The 22,266-nt window shown below is 43.7% G+C and overlaps 1 protein-coding gene across 4 annotated transcripts in view; it reads left to right on the top strand.

Moving 5' to 3' along the window:
* Nucleotides 1-22,014, top strand: part of LOC121539680 (protein FAM184A) — a 129,965-nt gene extending 107,951 nt beyond the window's left edge. For 3 of the 4 annotated variants that reach the window (XM_041848352.2, XM_041848354.2, XM_041848355.2), the window contains exon 17: nucleotides 9,934-10,280. In XM_041848352.2, the coding sequence (XP_041704286.1) occupies nucleotides 9,934-9,945 (12 nt within the window). In that variant the 3' untranslated portion in view covers nucleotides 9,946-10,280. Of the gene's footprint in view, nucleotides 1-9,933; nucleotides 10,281-21,406 lie in introns of those variants that run through there. The other variant, XM_041848353.2, reaches the window with a different exon arrangement.
* The last annotated feature ends 252 nt before the right edge of the window (nucleotides 22,015-22,266 follow it).

The raw sequence follows: 22,266 nt of genomic DNA on the forward strand, positions 1-22,266 counted from the left end.
AGGAGGACGCGGTGCAGGGCGAGCCGGATGGCGATGGTGGAAATCCCGCAACAGGGAGGGATCGAGGATATCCCTCACGGGGACCCAGCACCGTTCCTCCGGACCGTACCCCTCCCACTCCACGAGGTACTGAAGGCCCCCCACCCGAAGCCTCGAATCCAGGATGGAACGGCAGAGTTCGCCGGGGCCCCCTCGATGTCCAGAGGAGGTGGAGAGACCTCCCACACCTCAGACTCCTGGAGCGGATCAGCCACCACCGCCTGAGGAGAGACACATGAAATGAGGGGTTAATACGGTAATCAGGGGGAAGTAATAACCTATAGGTGACCTCGTTGATTCTCCTCAGGACTTTGAACGGCCCCACAAACCGCGGGCTCAGCTTCCGGCAGGGCAGGCAGAGTGGCAGATTCCGGGTCGAGAGCCAGACCCGATCTTCTGGTACGAAGACCGGGGCCTCACTGCGGTTGCGGTCAGCGTTGGCCTTCTGACGACACACAGTGTGTTGGAGGTGAATGTGTGCAGCATCCCACGTCTCCTCCACACGCCGAAACCAGTCATCCACCGCAGGAACCTCGGTCTGGCTCTGGTGCCATGGTGGCAGAATCGGTTGGTAACCTAAAACACATTGGAATGGCGTTAGGTTAGTAGAGGAGTGGCGGAGAGAGTTCTGGGCATATTCTGCCCATGGCAAGAACACCGACCACTCCCCCGGCCGGTCCTGGCAGTAGGACCGCAGGAACTTACCCACATCCTGATTGACCCGTTCCACCTGCCAATTAGTCTCGGGGTGGAACCCAGAGGTCAGGCTGACCGAGACCACCTGATGTTCCATGAACGCCTTCCAGACTTTGGATGTGAACTGGGGACATCGGTCAGACACTATATCCTCTGGTACCCGGTAGTGCCGGAAGACGTGTGTAAACAGGTCCTCCGCAGTTTGCAGGGCCGTGGGGAGACCGGGCAGAGGAAGGAGGCGGCAGGCCTTTGAAAAGCGGTCCACAATGACCAGGATGGTGGTGTTACCTTGGGAGAGGGGAAGATCAGTCAGGAAATCAACACTTAAATGAGACCGTGGTCGTTGTGGAATTGGTAAAAGTTGTAACTTACCTGCTGGGAGGAGCCTGGTGCCTTACTCTGGGTGCGCACCAAGCAGGAGGAGACATACACCCTCACGTCCTTAGCCAAGGTAGGCAACCAGTACTTTCCGGTCAGGCAGCACACTGTACGACCGATACCTGAGTGACCAGAGGAGGGTGATGTGTGTGCCAGTAGATCAGCCGATCACGGATAAGAGCAGGCACATACTGCAGCCCAGCTGGACACTGAGGTGGAGATGGATCTGTGCGTAATGCCTGCTCTATATCCGCGTCCATCGCCCATACTACCGGCGCCACAATGCAGGAAGCCGGGAGTATGGGGGTGTTGTCTCTGGGCCTCTCCTCTGTGTCGTACAGCCGTGACAATGCGTCTGCCTTCACGTTCTTTGTACCCGGGATGTATGAGAGTGAAAAATCAAACCGGGTGAAGAATAAGGCCCACCTGGCCTGGCGAGGATTCAGCCTCCTCGCTGCCCGGATGTACTCCATGTTACGGTGGTCCGACCAGATGAGGAAAGGGTGTTTCACCCCTTCGAGCCAATACATCCACACGGTCAAAGCTCGGACAACCGCCAACAGCTCCCGATCACCAACGTCGTAGTTCTGCTCCGCCGGGCTGAGCTTCTTAGAGAAGAAGGCACATGGGCTTGGGTGGCGTGCCCGAGCGTTGAGATAGGACAGCGCCTATCCCTACCTCAGACGCATCCACCTCCACTATGAACGGTAGTGATGGATCGGGGTGGTCCAGTACCGGGGCTGAGGTGAACAGACCCCTCAGTTTCCTGAAGGCCAGGTCAGCCTCAGCAGACCAGCAGAGCCGGGATGGCCCACCCTTCAACAGAGATGTCATGGGAGCTGCAACCTTGTAAAAGCCCCGGATAAACCTCTGATAGTAGTTGGCGAAGCCCAGAAAGCACTGCACCTTCTTTAAACGTGGTGGGAGTCGGCCAATTACGCACAGCTGAAATGCGATCCCCCTCCATCTCTACACCTGAGGTGGTAATGCGGTATCCGAGGAAGGAGACGGACTGCTGGAAAAACATAAACTTCTCTGCCTTGGCATAAAGGTCATTTTCCAACAGTCGGGCCAGCACTTTGCGAACCAGGGACACATGCTCGGTGCGCTTAGCGGAATACACCAGAATGTCATCGATGTAGACCACTACACCGCGACCAAGCATTTTCCGAAACACCTCGTTCACAAAGGACTGGAAGACAGATGGAGCATTCATCAAACCGTAGGGCATCACCAGGTATTCATAATGCCCCGTGGTTGTGCTGAATGCTGTCTTCCACTCATCCCCCTCTAGAACACGCACCAGGTTGTACGCACTCCTGAGATCTAATTTAGTGAAGAAGTGCGCCCCATGCATTGACTTGATCACTGACGGAAAGAGGGGGAGAGGATAACTAAATCTTACCGTCTCCTTGTTCAGTGGTCGATAATCAATGCAAGGGCGCAGACCACCGTCTTTCTTCTTCACAAAGAAGAAACTCAAGGAGGCAGGTGAAGTGGAGGGACGTATATACCCCTGGCGCAGGGACTCGGCAATGTATGTTTCCATAGCCGCCGTTTCAGCCTGTGACAGGGTACACATGACTCCTGGGTGGTACAGCGTCTACCCGGAGGTTTATTGCACAATCCCCCGCCCGATGAGGTGGTAACTTGGTAGCCTGCATTTTAGAGAACGTGTGCTCCAAATCGAGGTATTCTGGGGGAATGCGCACGGTGGAGGTACTGTCTGGACTTTCCACCATGGTTGTACCAACGGAAACACCTAGACACCTACCCTGACACTCTCGCGACCACCCCGTTAGAACCCTCTGCGGCCATGAGAAGGTGGGGTTGTGGAGTGCTAACCAAGGGAAACCTAATACCACAGGGAAATCAGGAGACTCAATAATATAAAAAGTGACCTGCTCACAATGAGTCTCCTGGGTAATCATGGTGACTGGTGCAGTAACCTCCTTAACAAATCCGGACCCTAATGGTCGACTATCAAGTGCTCTGATGGGGAGTGGAATGGATAGGGGAACCAATGAAAGGCCTAGCCGGTGTGAGAATGCCCTGTCCATAAAGTTCCCAGCTGTGCCTGAATCGACTAGCGCCTTACACTGGGGAACTACCATATGATCGGGAAAGTAGATGGGTAGGAAACAGTGCGCAGCAGAGGGCTCTGAACGAGTGTGGGTGTTCGATACCTGGGGTGATGCGAGAATGCCCTGCCTGCTGCCTCCAGACCCAAAAGAGCGCTGACAACAACGTGTGGTGTACTGTCCCTTCGTGCCACCAGTGTGACACTGTCGCTGTCGTCCTCCCGTTGGACGTCCTCCCGCAGATGGCACCGGAAATGGTCGATAAGGGCCCGCTCGTTCCACCTGGACCCCGCTGCCAGAGTCCGAAACTCCAAGGCGAAGTCCTGTGCAGTCCTCGTCCCCTGCCTCAGGTGGACCAGCCGCTCACCCTTCGGGCGGGTGATCGAAGACAGCCCGAAAGAGGCGAGCGAACTCCCCGTAGTTCTCCAACGTGGCTCCTCCTTTGTTCCACACCACGTTGGCCCAGTCCAGGGCTTTCCCCAAGAGGCAGGAGATGAGGGCGGACACCTTCTCCCGCTCCGATGGGGCCGGCCTGGTGCTGGAGAAATAGAGCTCCAGTTGGAGGAGGAATCCTAGGTAGAGAGCCGCCGTCCCGTCGAACTCCCGTGGTCAGGATATCTGGATCCCTCCGGGTGCTGGGGTGTGGTGGCTGGATACGGTTGGCCAGCTGGTCTCGACAGATCGAGTCCTCTCCTCTCCAGGCGTTGGACGACCTGAAGAACCCGATCCATCACTTCTCCCAAGCTGGCCATTATCGTAGAATGCTCCTGGACCCTTGCCACGACTCCAGGCATGCGCTCCTCTCCTGCTGACTCCATTGCAAGGTGGGTGATTCTGTGAGAGTGTGATTTGAAGGAGTCAGGCGCAGGAGAGTAAATCACTGAATACAGAGTTTATGTTGTAGTACACAGTTGAGCTGTATAGCGTCAACAGCACAGGGCGTAATACAGGCGCACTGGAACACAATACAAGCACACGGGGAGAAATGACCCCGACAATACAAAGTACGGGTAGCTCAACCGAGCTACACTCATCTTCACATAAAACAATCACCCACAAGGACAAGGGGCAAGAGGGAACACTTATACACAGACTAATGAGGGAATATGAATCAGGTGTGTGTAATTGACAAGACAAGACAAATGGAATGATGATATATGGAGCGGCAGTGGCTAGTAAGCCGGTGACGACGAACGCCGAAACCTGCCCGAACAAGGAGGGGAGGCAGCCTCGGCGGAAGTCGTGACAGGCCCCTGTGTTGAGGGTCAGCGTTCCAGAGGTGATGTTGCCTACCCTCACCACCTGGGGTCGGCCTGTCAGGAAGTCCAGGATCCAGTTGCGGAGGGAGGTGTTCAGACCCAGAGTCCAGAGCTTGGAGGGGACAATGGTGTTGAACGCTGAGCTGTAGTCAATGAACAGCATTCTCACAGAGGTATTCCTCATATCTAGGTGGGTGAGGGCAGTGTGGAGAGCAATTGAGATTGCGTCATCTATGGATCTGTTGGGGTGGTATGCAAATTGCAGTGGGTCTAGGGTGTCATAAAATGCATTGAGTTCGTCTGGTAGAGATGCATCGTTGGGCAGATCATGGTTGGGTCTTCCTTTGTAATCCGTAATGGACTGTAGCCCCTGCCACATGCGGCGGGCGTCGGGGCCTGTGTAATATGATTCCACCTTATTCCTATATTGTCGTTTTGCTCGTTTGATGACTCTTCGGAGGTCATAGCGGGACTTCTTGTACTTATTCCTGTCCTCGCCCATAGCCTCAGGGTTGTCTGCTATAGCTCTGTGTGCGGTAGCCCTGTTCTTTAGTTTAGCGACAACCTCTGTATTAATCCAGGGCTTTTGATTGGGGAACCCTCACCATGGGGACAACGTCGCCAATACATTTTCTAATGAAGCCGGTGATGGAGGTGGTTAGCTCGTCAATGTTATCGGCGGAGTCTCAACATATTCCAGTCAGCGCTAGCAAAGCAGTCCTGTAGCATATGGACATTACACTCTGTTTCCACTTGAACACATCAACCTATATCACCAACAAAAAGTGAATCACTCCCATCTATTGGAGAGGTGTCAATGCACGGGCCAGGCAAATCCATATTCCTGAAACAAAGACCTATTAGTAGCAGTTACGAACACAGGCCCACAGCCCATTTGTTGCCGACACTCAACATATGGGTCTTTCTATAAACTAGGATACCAGTGAGAATTCCTACACTGGACAACTTGTTACAGCTGTTGATAAATTATTGATAATAATCTACCAATTTTCTTCATGTCATTACATTAAGATACTATATAAGGGGGGAACATAGCTATATTCAATAAAATTCATGAGTTGATTTAAAACCTAATGTTTAACCCTTTCTCATGGTTGGTGTCTTGACGGATTTGTCCAAAAACTGTCTTTGCATTTATTCTAGTGTAAGTTGTCGTTTTATAATATATTAAGCATTAATCAGTTAAATTAGACATTGAACTTGAACCGTGTAAGAATCCTGGATCTAGCTGTCGGACAGTCTTTTGTATTTAGATCTCAGAAATGCAGTATAACTACGTAACATTACGTGTCTCCTTTGTTACGGGGTGAAAATCGTTTTCATGGGCACACAAATCCCCCAAAATATATGCGATTGCAAAATCAAATGCTTCCAACCGAAAGTAACTTTACCTTGATACTTAAAACCCAAATCGATACTGTCATTAATGTGGTTCTTCAATAATTATGCATAATACTTGTTGGATGCGCATTTGGTTTTGAGCTGTTTTAATTAAGAATTTTTTGAATGACAGTCAAGTGATGAACAGCTGTTGTGATAGTGCATGTGATGCAACAACATCCCAAGTGCTGGAAAAAAAGATGTTCGCAAGGAATGTCAGTAATATTTTGGTGTTGTCTCATTCGTTACGCCGGTGAAGACAATTCTGCTTGGATCCACGTTGGATCTAATATCCATAGAATATTTTGATGTCTCATTCGTTACGCCGGTGAAGACAGTTGTACATGGATCCACGTTGGATCTAATATCCCTAGCGAATTGATGTTGGTCATCTGTTGTTGTCTGCTTGATTTACAGCAGGGTCAGAAAGCATCAAGGTAATGAGTTAATGTTTTCATATGTTTTTGTGCTTCGGATTGGACACCAAGTCTACTGTGTGCAATTGTGTAGGAAAGACTGTTGCGCGACACCCACCGCTGTATATAATGTATATAATAACACCAAATTACATAGCCTAGTGGGCTTCTTCACAATATGATCTGTGAATAAAATAACATGACAAATACATTTTGGTGTCCATGTTACACCTACAATTTTAAACAGTACAAGGGGCTTGAAGTAGCCTACTTGAACTATAATTTGGATCTCAGAAATTCAAGTACTGGAATAGGCCTACCTTGAAAATCTGAAAGTCCTTGTAATTATTGTAGCCACTTTATACGTTTTCCTGCTCCCTTATAATTATCTGTGATTTCATTTTCTATCAGTTTTTGTGAGAGATGTGGTCACTTTAGTTTGTTTCCCGCCAATTGAAGGGTGTTGTGCTGCTCTGTTGCAGTAAAACCATGTGCGGTAATGATGAGGACAATAACATCTAATGCTGGCTTCAACATGGCTTTCCATACTAATCCTTCCATTACAAAAGGAACCTGGTTTTTGGTCACTTTCTCATGATAAAAACAGCGATGGTGAGATTAATGCTACCACTATTCATGGCTTTATTATGTGTGCCTGCGTCTGCCACATAGGCTACAGAAAAATCGGCATGCACCCATCCAATGTATTTAGACAGGCATGTCTACATTGTTCTCACATATTTTAGAATGTAATAATAATTTGAATATCAATGCATTGGCAAGGGGGGGTGTTCTGTATTAGGCCCTATATGTACAAGTATATACATTCCTTGCAGTCCTTGAATTTGACTTTCCAATGTCTGTTTGAACTCTGCTTAAAGGATGTATAGTCCTAGGCCTATGATGTTAGTGGAGTTATGGGCCAATTTGCTTATATTCCTCTAAGTACACATGTGGAACTGCATGAAAATCTTTATTTTTGTTTCAAACCATTTTGAAATGTTTATCCCAATGTCATACATTGGCCCTATTATTTATAGAAAGACCTATATACACAAAAGACAGGAAAGGGAATATAGCTACCCTGGGTTCATGTCACAGTAAAGGGGATGTACAGATACATTTACGTCATTTAGCAGACGCTCTTATCCAGAGCGACTTACAAATTGGTGCATTCACATTATAGCCAGTGGGACAACCACTTTACAATATGTATTATTTGTTTTATTTTTTGGGGTGGGGTAAGGGGGGGTAGAAGGATTACTTTGTCCTACCCCAGGTATTCCTTAAAGAGGTGGGGTTTCAAGCCTGGATGTTTTTATCAGCATGCAAATGGGAGCTCTGGTCAGGGACACAGCTGCGGTGAGTAGTAGTACTTCTATTCTTTGTCATCCAGGAGAGAGGTTGCATCACAGGGGTAATCTTTCCTGAAAGGTGAAATAAATACAATTATGTAAATGTCTAGTAAAAAAAAAAAAAGCCTAGGGTTGGATGGCAGGAACCCGGTTACCAAGATTTACCGGGATTTACAACCCAAAACCACTCCCTTTTCCCGGGATAAATAACTGCTAGAAACCGGTAAATTATAATACATTATTTATATGAACAGCATGGTGTGGAATGGAACTGTTAAATGATATGCAATGTCTAATCAGGCTTCTCTACGGCCTCTGCATGATGAATCATCAACACTCAGGGTGGGGACAGATAGCCCGTCTCAGTATGGAGCGTAGTTCACATTGCATGTATTCCTATCATCTCATCATGGTAACTTTTTTTCTTGTGACAGGTAAGCCTACATTTGCTGCAGCATAGCCTATGCTACTGTAATATAAAGACCGAATGCGGTATAATTTACCTATCTCCATCTTGCTTACTGGATCACCTTTTTTTTTTATTATTGCAGCTGCAGAGTTTTAAAACAGCCTATCACTCGAATATCATTGCTTTAGAGTGCTCGGATTTGTCTTTCTCTCTCTCTCCATCAACTCATTCAAATTGCATCCAAAATTGATAATCCTGTTCTAGATTGATATATAGCCTTTTATGTAGATGTCCTAGCCTACCTCTTTCAAATTCATCTTTCAGCAGAAAAATTACCTAAAACACAAGGACAAATATACACTGGAGTTGCTTACCAAGATGACATTGAATGTTCCTGAGTTTCCTAGTTACAGTTTTGACTTAAATCGGCTTGAATATCAATGGCAAGACTTGAAAATGGCTGTCTAGCAATACTCAACAACCAACATGACAGAGCTCTTCGAGACTAACCCAGAAAGACTCACAGCTGTAATCGCTGCCAAAGGTGATTCTAGCATGTATTTACTCAGGGGTGTGAATATTTATGTCAATTAGATATTTCTGTATTTCATTTTCAATAACTTAGCAACATTTTCTAAAAACATGTTTTGAGTTTGGGGTATTGTGTGTAGAGGGGTAAGATTTTTTTTTTTAATCCATTTTGAATTCAGGCTGTAACACAATAAAATATGGAATGTCAAGTGGTATGAATACTTTCTGAAGGCACTGTACATAACAGCTTTTGCGGTCGGTTCGATTTCGGTTCGATTATTACAAAATAATCATGGTTTTCTAATTACGCTTCAATTTTAAAAATTTTATTAACTGTACTATGCATTATGTGGGTTGAATGCTGTAACAACACAGAATAAAACTATTAATAAAATGTCCATGATGGTTGATTAACAATATTGGGTTGTTAACACTTTTTTAAATATATAAATAAATGTGGGACACAAAAAAAAGGCAGTGTAGAATACCATTGCCCATCATGCATTGCTCTAATAACTTTCAAAAGATAGTTCCGAAGTTTGCCCCCCCAAAAAAGTATTTTCCTATGAATGAAGTCGCACAAAAAAGTATATTTTCACACGAATTAAGCCACACAAAAACTTTTTTGTGGGACATATTTGCAGAGAGCGCAAGAGCGAGTCTACACCAGCAGACAAGTGCAGTGATAAAATGGGAAAAATTATACTGTCACAAAATACTGATAATGGATGAAGTGTTCAGTCCGACAGTCCAACCTCATGAAATAATCAACATATTATCAGATCAGATCGACCACTCCCACTCAAAGGAGCGATCTACAGTACAGACATAACAGGTGGATTCAGGACCATGGTCAGCGCATCGTCCGGACACCAGCACTGGTTTGGAATATGAACAAACAGATTATTGCACAAAGAAGCAAGGAAGAATAGAAAGCCCTGAAAGTGTTTTCATTAAGCCCAAAAGTGCACACTTTTTGCCATATGAAAACAGCCACACACAATACAATACAAACACTTTAGGTTGATCTTGAGCTGTACAGCGGGTATGAAATGAATAGCACCCTTTGAATAAGCAAACGCTACTCTGTAGGCATTCAGGCATGAAAACATAAAATCATTATACATAATACCATGGCAGGTATGAATACAATAGCTCACTTGAAGCAGCAAACATATACTTGGCCTACCAAGGCAGGCATGAAAACATGAAATCATCATACATAGCCTAATATCACAGTAGGTATGAGTAAAGTAGCACACTTTGAATCAAGCACGTATAGGCCTACCAAGGCAGGCATGACAACCGGCTAAATCATAAATAAACAGTATTCAGGCTTACCTTTCTTGTTTGTTTCACATTTTACAGCACAAGGCGTAGACGCCTAGGCTTGGTGTTGAAGATGGAGATTATTTCATCATTGTCCAAAGAGTCACGGAGTTCCCTTTCAAAGGACAACAGGGATAAATTGTTGAGACGTGCAGTCAGCATGCAAGATCTGATCGATGTTTTGAAACCGCCTGTAGTGGAGAAGAGTATCTCAACAGTACAAGTCATAGAAAGGGTGATGATGGCCCCGAAGCACCGCGTAATATTCTACCGTGAACACTGCAGCAGCTAACATTAATCATATGCATGGAAATCTCTCATGGCTCAAAGTGGAGGAGAGATTGACTTCATCATTACTTGTTTTTTGAAGAAGTGTTGACATGCTGAATGCACCGGGGTGTCTGTTTTAAACTACTAGCACAAACCCATGCATACCCCACAAGACATGCCACCAAAGGTCTCTTCACAATCCCCAAGTCAAGAACAGACTATGGGAGGTGCACAGTACTACATAGAGCCATGACTGTCTTCCACATCAGGTAACTGATGCAAGCAGTAGAATCGGATTACAAAAAAACAGATAAAAATACACCATATGGAACAGCGGGACTGTGAAGAGACACACACAGGCACAGACACACATGCACATGATAAGACACGCACTCTACACACACGTACACATGGATGTTGTATTGTAAATATGTGATAGTGGAGTAGTGGCCTGAGGGAACACACTAAATGTAAAGTGTTATGAAATGTAATGTCGTGTAATATTTTAAACTGTATACAACTGTCTTAATGTTGCTGGCAGCAGCTAATGGGGATCCTTAATAAATACAAATAAATACAAATACAAAGCAGAAGCGAACTCCTTCCTCTGCTACTCTTTCATCCAAGTGAGGCTACAATACGTCAAGTTTCCCGGGGAAGCTGTGAAGCGAGCTGTAACCTATTGCGTGATTGTGTTTATGAGTGTTAATAAAGAATGTGAAACAATGTTGTGTATGTTTACTATTGCGTGATTGTGTTCGAGTGTTATTAAATGTGTACGTTTACTGCTTTTCATTAAATCACCTAGGCTATGGCTACAAATATTGTATTGGTTCATAAGGGCAGAATATCGTCACCTAGGTCTATATACATTTGTTCATATGGGCAGAATATTGCATATAAATGAGTTCATATGGTTATATAAATGCTGAAGGCTAAAAACAGCCTATAATATATCTAGGCCTATATCTAGTTTCTTACAAAATACAAAAAATATGGGGCAAAAATAAGTAGGCCTAAAACATTTATTTCAAATTAACCAAAATACAAGAGTAGGCTACATGACAATGCAGCACCATAAAAACAAGTTCACAAACAAATTGTCCAAGAATGTGCTTAGTGTTCTGGTCTCATAAGGATTTTGGAGTTATTGAAGGGGTTGAAATTGATAAGTGTCACGAAGAAGTGTCCAAATAGGCTAGGTGCTAATTTTTCTCAGATTAATTTAGGAATATTCACAACTGCAACTTGAGAGTGTAGGCAACATTCCTCAGGTAAGGCTCCAGCCATTGAGTCGTGGTGTACTTCCCACCAGTGACTTCAGATCCTTCTGTTACTTGCATTAGCGGGGGCATATAAGCAGACAATGAAAGCTCTTACAAAATTTGATGATGGCATTTCTCTGAAACATGCTATGGGCTAGATAGGCACCACCAAGTCATAACAGTAAGTTATAAGGGGGAAAGGGACCAAATTATTAGGGTGAGGCACATGGGCTACTAACAGCTTACTACACAACATACACCTAGTATGACTTTCTTAGCTACAGTATACATATATTCCTGGCATATTACATCATTTATGCAGCAGCATACAATACATTTTTGGACTCACCATTGTGCTGTGCTCACTTGAACAGGAAGGTGGCACGGCGGTCCTTGTGGGCAAATTTTGTCATGAAACTTTCTCATCAAAGTCTGGCATTCTCTGGATTTATGGTGCTTTCAAGACAACTGGGAACTCGGAAAAAAAACAAGGTCTAATCACCACCTGCCCTGAATGATGGGACGCCAATGAAAGCATCATAAGGACTTATTCGCGATCTGTCGTTCCGGTCTGTAGGAGTAGCCTTCATGTGGCAGGATATTTTAGATTTGGTTCCATTGCTTGTTCTGACCTCCTCTAAGAATAATGAATGCTGAGGATAGCAGTGCAAGATCATTTTAAGCAGAATATTTGGATGATTAGCATATGAATTACTTGCAATTCGATTGCTGGACTATTGAAGCCATCCAACCAACCAATTTATTCAGATCCAGCAGATCAAAGAGGCTGGTGTCAAAGGTTATCAATACTAGAACTGTCTTTTGGGCGTCATGGGAATGTAATGTTTTAATACATTCTAATAACATTTTACTTGTCCAAAATTGTGACATAAAACACCTTTCGTTGCTTGTATTAATGGCAGTGTTGTTTACTTATCAATATAATAAGCATTAGACATTTTGAAAATAGACTTTTAACTTGAACCCTGTTTCAACAATCAGCTAATTCAGATTTGTCTTTTTTTCCAGAATGACAGTAGAGTGAACAGTTGTTGTGATAGCACGCCAGCTTTTTATAGAATGTTTTGATGTCTCATACATTATGAAAAGTATAGTCCAAACTACAGTGGGGTAAAAAAGTATTTAGTCAGCCACCAATTGTGCAAGTTCTCCCACTTAAAAAGAAGAGAGAGGCCTGTAATTCTCATCATAGGTACACGTCAACTATGACAGACAAATTGAGAAGAAAAAAATCCAGAAAATCACATTGTAGGATTTTTTATGAATTTATTTGCAAATTATGGTGGAAAATAAGTATTTGGTCACCTACAAACAAGCAAGATATCTGGCTCTCACAGATCTGTAACTTCTTCTTTAAGAGGCTCCTCTGTCCTCCACTCGTTACCTGTATTAATGGCACCTGTTTGAACTTGTTATCAGTATAAAAGACACCGGTCCACAACCTCAAACAGTCACACTCCAAACTCCACTATGGCCAAGACCAAAGAGCTGTCAAAGGACACCAGAAACAAAATTGTAGACCTGCACCAGGCTGGGAAGACTGAATCTGCAATAGGTAAGCAGCTTGGTTTGAAGAAATCAACTGTGGGAGCAATTATTAGGAAATGGAAGACATACAAGACCACTGATAATCTCCCTCGATCTGGGGCTCCACGCAAGATCTCACCCCGTGGGGTCAAAATGATCACAAGAACGGTGAGCAAAAATCCCAGAACCACACAGGGGGACCTAGTGAATGACCTGCAGAGAGCTGGGACCAAAGTAACAAAGCCTACCATCAGTAACACACTACGCCGCCAGGGACTCAAATCCTGCAGTGCCAGACGTGTCCCCCTGCTTAAGCCAGTACATGTCCAGGCCCGTCTGAAGTTTGCTAGAGTGCATTTGGATGATCCAGAAGAGGATTGGGAGAATGTCATATGGTCAGATTAAACCAAAATAGAACTTTTTTGGTAAAAACTCAACTACGTCGTGTTTGGAGGACAAAGAATGCTGAGTTGCATCCAAAGAACACCATACCTACTGTGAAGCATGGGGGTGGAAACATCATGCTTTGGGGCTGTTTTTCTGCAAAGGGACCAGGACGACTGATCCGTGTAAAGGCAAGAATGAATGGGGCCATGTATCGTGAGATTTTGAGTGAAAACCTCCTTCCATCAGCAAGGGCATTGAAGATTAAACGTGGCTGGGTCTTTCAGCATGACAATGATCCCAAACACACCGCCCGGGCAATGAAGGAGTGGCTTCGTAAGAAGCATTTCAAGGTCCTGGAGTGGCCTAGCCAGTCTCCAGATCTCAACCCCATAGAAAATCTTTGGAGGGAGTTGAATTGCTTTGAAGTCCGTGTTGCCCAGCGACAGCCCCAAAACATCATTGCTCTAGAGGAGATCTGCATGGAGGAATGGGCCAAAATACCAGCAACAGTGTGTGAAAACCTTGTGAAGACTTACAGAAAACGTTTGACCTGTGTCATTGCCAACAAAGGGTATATAACAAAGTATTGAGAAACTTTTGTTATTGACCAAATACTTATTTTCCACCATAATTTGCAAATAAATTCATTCAAAATCCTACAATGTGATTTTCTGGAGAAAAAAAATTCTAATTTTGTCTGTCATAGTTGACGTGTACCTATGATGAAAATTACAGGCCTCTCTCATCTTTTTAAGTGGGAGAACTTGCACAATTGGTGGCTGACTAAATACTTTTTTCCCCACTGTATACAGGCAAACATTTTTGGCCTATAGCATTTTTAAAACAGGCTTAAATGTTAAAAAGCTTTATTTCCTTGTTACTCATTTTATTCAAGATTTTTACCTATAATAATAATAATAATAATTAATCATTTAGCAGACGCTCTTATCCAGAGCGACTTACAGGAGCAATTAGGGTTAAGTGCCTTGCTCAAGGGCACATCGACAGATTTTTCACCTAGTCGGCTCGGAGATTAGAACCAGCGACCTTTCGGTTAGTGGCACAACGCTCTTAACCACTAAGCTACCTGTCCTCGCAGCACTTAACAACATTCCAATGTTATAGTCTTGTGAATCTCTCATGCATATAATTGTTTTGAAAATGGTAACGATGAGAAGTTAAAATGATTTTAATGTGAGTGTCCAGACAAGGCAGGGCAGCATTTTACAGTCATAGGCAGCATTCCTCCTCCTCCAAACACGGCGAGTTGAGTTGATGCCAAAGAGCTCGATTTTTGGTCTCATCTGACCACAACACTTTCACCCAGTTCTCCTCTGAATCATTCAGATGTTCATTGGCAAACTTCAGACAGGCCTGTATATGTGCTTTCTTGAGCAGGGGGACCTTGCAGGCGCTGCAGGATTTCAGTCATTCACAGCGAAGTGTGTTAACAATTGTTTTCTTGGTGACTATGGTCCCAGCTGCCTTGAGATCATTGACAAAATCCTCCCGTGTAGTTCTGGGCTGATTCCTCACCGTTCTCATGATCATTGCAACTCCACGAGGTGAGATCTTGCATGGAGCCCCAGGCCGAGGGAGATTGATTATTTTGTGTTTCTTCCATTTGCGAATAATCGCACCAACTGTTGTCACCTTCTCACCAAGCTGCTTGGCGATGGTCTTGTAGCCCATTCCAGCCTTGTGTATGTCTACAATCTTGTCCCTGACATCCTTGGAGAGCTCTTTGGTCTTGGCCATGGTGGAGAGTTTGGAATCTGATTGATTGATTGCTTCTGTGGACAGGTGCCTTTTATACAGGGAACAAGCTAAGATTAGGAGCACTCCCTTTTAAGAGTGTGCTCCTAATCTCAGCTCGTTACCTGTATAAAATACTCCTGGGACCCAGAAATCTTTCTGATTGAGAGGGGGTCAAATACTTATTTCCCTCATTAAAATGCAAATCAATTTATAACATTTTTGACATGCGTTCTTTCTAGATTTATTTTGTTGTTATTCTGTCTCTCACTGTTAAATAAACCTACCATTAAAATGATAGACTGATAATTTCTTTGTCAGTGGGCAAACTTACAAAATCAGCAGGGGATCAAATACTTTTTTCCCTCACTGTATACACCTGTTCTGAAAGTCTGCAACACCACTAAGCAAGGGGCACCACTTTGGTCAGATGAGACTAAAATTGAGCTTTTTGGCAATCAAGGAAAATGTCAGGCGCAAACCCAACACCTCTCATCACCCCGAGAACATCCTCCCCACAGTGAAGCATGGTGGGGGCAGCATCATGCTGTGGGGATGTTTTTCATCGGCAAGGACTGGTCAGAATTGAAGGAATGATGGATGGCGCTAAATACAGTGAAATTCTTGAGGGAAACCTGTTTCAGTCTTCCAGAGATTTGAGACTGGGACGGAGGTTCACCTTCCAGTAGGACAATGACCCTAAGCATACTGCTGAAGCAACACTTGAGTGGTTTAAGGGGAAACATTTAAATGTCTTGGAATGGCCTAGTCAAAGCCCAGACCTCAATCTAATTGAGAATCTGTGGTATGACTTAAAGATTGCTGTACACCAGCGGAACCCATCCAACTTGAAGGAGCTGGAGCAGTTTTGCCTTGAAAAATGGGTAAAGATCCCAGTGGCTAGATGTGCCAAGCTTATAGAGACATACCCCAAGAGACTTGCAGCTGTAATTGCTGCAAAAGGTGGCTGTACAAAGTATTGACTTTGGAGGGAGGTGGGGGGTTATGCACGCTCAGGTTTTCAGTTTTTTTGTCTTATTTCTTGTTTGTTTCACCATAACACATATTTTGCATCTTCAAAGTGGTAGGCATGTTGTGTAAATCAAATTATACAAACCCCCCAAAAATCAATTTTAATTCCAGGTTGTAAGGCAACAAAATAGGAAAAATGCCTAGGGGGGTGAATACTTTCGCAAGCCACTGTACATAATTGTACCTTAGATAACTTCTAACTCTATTCTTAATGTGCACCAATCCGTATTTAGACCTGGACATAGCACCGTTTCAGCTGCTGGATCAGGCTTCTTGCAAGTGGTGTGAGAATTATCTGTCAGACAAGATACAAAGTGTGATTTCTGATGGTGTTAAGTTTCCTGGATATAATGAAAGGTGTACGGCAGGGGACCTGAGACCTTTTCTCTTTACTATTTATATAAATATTGGTCCATCTGTTAAAACTTGTAATATTGATCTGTATGCATTCGATACTGTAATGTATGCCATTGCCCCAACTTTAGATAATGCCTGGTTAGAGCTGCAAAAGCCGTGGTTGGTTAAAACTTGTTTCAGATGGTGTTATAACGAGTTTTGATATAGGATTCATTAATGTGTGTAAACTCCTAAGCTAGATGAGGGACAGAGGACAAGGACACACCTTGTGTTATTGGTGTCACTAGTGAGTAACAGAAGGTCAGTGTGCCAAGATAGATTGGGGGCCACTGTTGCTAATCTTAGGATGGGTGCGTGATGGAATGGCCTGGCTAGGGTGCCACACGACACCAAGTAGGTGGATGATATGGTGGTAGATGAGTGACACTCAATGATGGTTAGCAACTGTGTGGGATAAAAGTAGATTGGAAGGGCATTATATAAAGAGATTTTGACAAGAGGCAAAGCATGTACCCCCTGTCATTGAATCCAATATTGTGACCATTAAATAATGACTGAATCCAATCTCCATCTGTGTAACTGCTCTCTTGCATCCTGAACTTCTCAACACCAGAAACTCATAATAACAGATGGACTACATATTTATTCATTGAATGGTTCTCCCATCGATTGGGTTCCCGCCTATAAATATTTGTGCATTTGGATTGACAAGGATTTAACGTTTAAAAAACAAACTGATGAGCTAGTTAAAAAGCTAAGATTTAAAGTGGGCTTCTTTTTTAGAAATATATCTTGCCTCTCTCCCTAAACAGCAGGAAGCAGATTGTATAGTCAACTTTCCTGCCAGTTCTTGACTATGGTGACACCATTCACCAGAATGCAACAGCCACTACTCTTAAATCTTTGGATGCTGTTTACTATAGCGCCCTTTGCTTTATCATAAGTGACAGTTTTAATACGTATCAAAAGGTTGGCTAGTCCTCATTAAAGTCCCGCAGATCACTTCACTATTCCCTTTTGTTTACAAAGCTCTACTACACAAGCTTCCGATTTACCTAACTTCGTTGTTGAAGTATAAAAACATGAGTTACCAAACCCGTTCACAGGGTTGGTTAACTCTTAAGGTTCCTCGGTTCTTTGTACCATATGGTGGGTACAAATATGTACCTTTCTTAAATACATTGTTTTTCTGTTAAGCAAAGGTACAGATCAGTACCATCAAGAGTTGAGGGTACACAAAAGATGTATATAACCTGGGAAACAGAAACGTACCTTCCCCGTACATTGAGAGTGAGAGTGTGATGATTGTACCTTAATATTCAAAATATTGGGTACGAAAATGTACCATCAAACTCTTAATCCGCACATGTACCCTAAAAGGTAACAGTACCATGTGAAATCAAATGTGTACCTCTGAAGGTACACTATGTGTCTTTTTATGTTTTTGTACCCCAGGGAACAATTCCGTACCCTTATTTCTAAAAGTGTGAGACTTCTGGCATATCCCCATATCCCCTCTCTGTCTGTGTCCTTTTAAATAGCTAAAGAGTAACAATTCAGGGAAGCACTACGTCAGCTCTCCAAACCTAAGTGTTGTGGAAATAGAGGGGCTAGGGAACGGGTCTGCCCCCCCCCCCTCGCCCCTTCACACCGCTGTACCCCACTGTATTAAACCTCTACCACCATCGGGCTCTCCTCCAACTCATTTACATTTAAGTCATTTAGCAGATGCTCTTATCCAGAGCGACTTACAGTTAGTGAGTGCATACATTTTCGTACTGGCCCCCCGTGGGAAACGAACCCACAACCCTGGCGTTGCAAGCGCCATGCTCTACCAACTGAGCTACACGGGGCCTGGTGCTCCACAGCCAGAGCACCAGACACACCACCCTCGCCCTCCCCCCCTTGTCATCCACCGACTGTCCAACCAACACATACCGTCACCATGGTAACAGGAAGTAAACTTCCCCACACAACTTGTCGTCTGCCACCGGTTTGATTGCGTTTTTTCTTCTGAAGTCCTGATCATCCAAAGCAGCGGACGTTTGGTTTTGGTTGAGTTTGAGCTGTGTGTATACAGTGCATTCGGAAAGTATTCAGACCCCTTATCTTTTTCCACATTTTGTTACGCCTTATTCAAAAAATGTTTTTTTTTTTTTTTTAAGTCCTCACCAATCTACACAATACCCCAGAACTACAATGCAAAAACAGGTTTCATTACATTTACATAAGTATTCAGACCCTTTACTCTGTACTTTGTTGAAGCACCTTTGGCAGTGATTAAAGCCTCAAGTCTTCTTGGGTATGATGCTACAAGCTTGGCACACCTGTATTTGGGGAGTTTCTCCCATTCTTCTCTGCAAATCCTCTCAAGCTCTGTCAGGTTGGATGGGGAGCGTCACTGCACAGCTATTTTCAGGTCTCTCCAGAGATGTTAGATCGGGTTCAAGTCCGGGCTCTGGCTGGGCCACTCATGGACATTCAGAGACTTATCCCGAAGCCACTCCTGCGTTGTCTTGGCTGTGTGCTTAGGGTCGTTGTCCTGTTGGAAGGTGAACCTTCGCCCCAGTCTGAGTTCCTGAGCACTCTGGAGCAGGTTTTCATCAAGGATCTCTCTGTACTTTGCTCCGTTCATCTTTCACTCGATCCTGACTAGTCTCCCAGTCCCTGCCGCTGAAAAACATCCTCACAGCATGTTGCTGCCACCACCATGCTTCACCGTAGGGATGGTGCCAGGTTTCCTCCAGATTTGACGCTTGGCATTCAGGCTAAAGAGTTCAATTGTGGTTTCATCAGATCAGATAATCTTGTTTCTCATGGTCTGAGAGTCCTTTAGGTGCCTTTTGGCAAACTCCAAGTGGGCTGTCATGTGCCTTTTACTGAGGAGTGGCTTCCATCTGGCCACTCTACCACAAAGGCCTGATTGGTGGAGTGCTGCAGAGATGGTTGTCCTTCTGGAAGGTTCTCCCATCTCCACAGAGGAACTCTGAAGCTCTCTCAGAGTGACCATCGGGTTCTTGGTCACCTCCCTGACCAAGGCCCTTCTCCCCCGATTGCTCAGTTTGGTAGGAAGAGTCTTGATGGTTCCAAACTTCTACCATTTAAGAATGATGGAGGCCACTCTGTTCTTGGGGACCTTCCATGCTGCAGATATCTTTTTGGGGACCCTTCCCCGGATCTGTGCCTCGAACACAACCCTGTCTCGGAGCTCTACTGACAATTCCTTCGACCTCATGGCTTGGTTTTTGCTCTGATATGCACTGTCAACTGGGACCTTATATAGACATCTCCAATCAATTGAATGTACCACAGGTGGACTCCAATCAAGTTGTAGAAACATCTCAAGGATGATCAATGGAAACAGGATGCACCTGAGCTCAATTTTGAGTCTCATAGCAAAGGGTCTTTCTGTTTTTTTTATTTTTAACACATTTGCAACATTTCTAAAACCTGTTTTCGCTTTTTCATTATGGGAAATTGTGTGTAGATTGATGAGGAAAAACATTAATTATTTTTATAACAAGGCTGTAATGTTACAAAATGTGGAAAAAGTCAAGGGGTCTGAATACTTTCTGAATGCACTGTAGCTGTACATCAACGACGAAGGGTAGATTTGCTTGTTTCACGTCCCTGTGCATCTTGTTGATAAGCACAGTTTGGTTAGTATTGGTTAATATACTAGTCTGGGTGCCAGTCTGAGAAAAGTATGTGAAACTTGACATGCAACGGGCACATGTTCCAACACATCACATAACCATGTTTGTTGGGAGGGGGGTTCATTGTGCATGACAAATGATTGACACTTCCCACTATTTCACTGGCCTTTTGCTTTGTGCTGTGCACAACACAAACAGGCCTGGATCATTTGTATTGATGTAAGAGTGTAAACTTTTTTACTGTTTCTCATACTGTATGACAAATAAATGACTTGTGTATGATACATTTTCACTTGTGTTTTGATGTTTTCACAATTTTGAAAGCAATGTGTATGCATTTAGTTATTGTACTGCACTGTATGTTATGATTTAATAAATTATGCTTTCAACTCAATTCAAATTCATAACCTGGCTTCTGTCCTATAATGAACATTAGATAATGGTACATCACCCAATTCTTTCAAGCAATACATCCTTCATGTAGAGTATTTTAGATACAGTTTTATCTGATTTTGGTTTTCTTCCAATATTAGCCTATTGTTTATGTGAAATGGCTGGTGTGGGATTTTTATGGGGCAAGTAATAACAAAAAGTAATTAGTGTATCTGCACAGAGATGGTTGCTAGTGCTCAATTAGGCTCATTGTCAGGGGAGACCCAGAGGAAATGGATGGCAGTGTTTATTTCGAACGCTTTTATGGGCATTAGCATGTTGCTTTGAATATGAATAAGCTCCTTAAATGGGGCTGCCTTCCATTGGGAGTGGATGCTTGCGTCACGGGTGCACACTGCCTGGCTAGCTGACATTTATTCAGCAGCATTACACTCACTCTGCCTCAGCCATAGTTACGTTTATATGAATATAACTATGACACTTCGCTTGTATATACACGTCGTATTCAGAATGAACTTACTACTCTAATAGCTATCATGAAAAGAGGGAATGCTGTCTGGCCTTGATTCACACCATCACTGAGAAATAAGAAACTAGATTTTGAAAATGCTTAAGGACAATATTGTGGAAAGGTGAAGTAACTGATTTTAGGATCAAGAGAGCCAAAGGGTTTGAGCCAATGCACTTTTAGTGTTATGAAGACTGTGCAGCCTCTTTACGTAGCTGCATTGCATTATGGGATGTACTGTATGTTGAGTGTGTTCATTAACCTCTGTGTTGGCTCTTTGAAACTCTTTGTTGTTGTGTTTGGCATTGTGTAACAGCTGTCGTTTCAACCTTCTCCTGCAGCCTTCCTGAGGCTGACGAGGCAACCACGGAACCAAACAGATCGGAGGAACAAAAGGAGCTGTTCGCCCAATACTTTACTTTCTGACTCTCACTGAAGAAGCCCAACCAAGAGCATGTGAAAAAATAAAACATTAACACACCATGACTCTGTTCATTCATAAACTGTGAAACTGTCCGGTTTGTTATTTTGTTTGTTTGAATAACAATAACTATGTTGGATATGGAATATTATGCAATTTCTGCATTGGTGCAGATGTGTTTTCTTTTCTCAGTATCTTATTTATGGGGGCACTGTATGTATGGTTGGGGTCAATTCCATTTCACTTCAGGTCTGTCCAGGATATTAATTGAAATTCAATTCACAAATTGAAATATCCCAATGGTAAACAATAGGCACTTTTCAATTTGATGTGTTCAGTAAACGGACTGACTGAAATTGGAATTGCCCCCAATCTTGACTGTTTTGTGTTTGTTAAAACTGCATTAACCAGTCAAGGTCGACCTGAACTGTTCAACACAAATGATGTCTTGCCAGTTTTGAAATAAATAGCACAATATATCTATATTTATATTATACCTCTGTGTATGAAATAAACATTAAAAAGCAATTGTGAGATTTACTTGAGATTAATATTTGACCATTATTGCTTTGTTGCCATTGAGGAACATTTGGGTACTATATCCTTCTACGATGTTTGTCATTTCATTTTCTGTGCGTGTGTGTGCGCGTACAAGTGAGAACAGCATGCAGAGCCCAGTGAGGACTTATCAGCCCACAAACACCATGTTGATGAACTAGCTGCTGAAACCGTCACATTTACAAGCCCCATGATGTCACATTCCTTTTCATTAGACTCAGC

Source organism: Coregonus clupeaformis, unplaced genomic scaffold (genome assembly GCF_020615455.1).
Source record: "Coregonus clupeaformis isolate EN_2021a unplaced genomic scaffold, ASM2061545v1 scaf0307, whole genome shotgun sequence".
Taxonomy (NCBI): domain Eukaryota; kingdom Metazoa; phylum Chordata; class Actinopteri; order Salmoniformes; family Salmonidae; genus Coregonus; species Coregonus clupeaformis.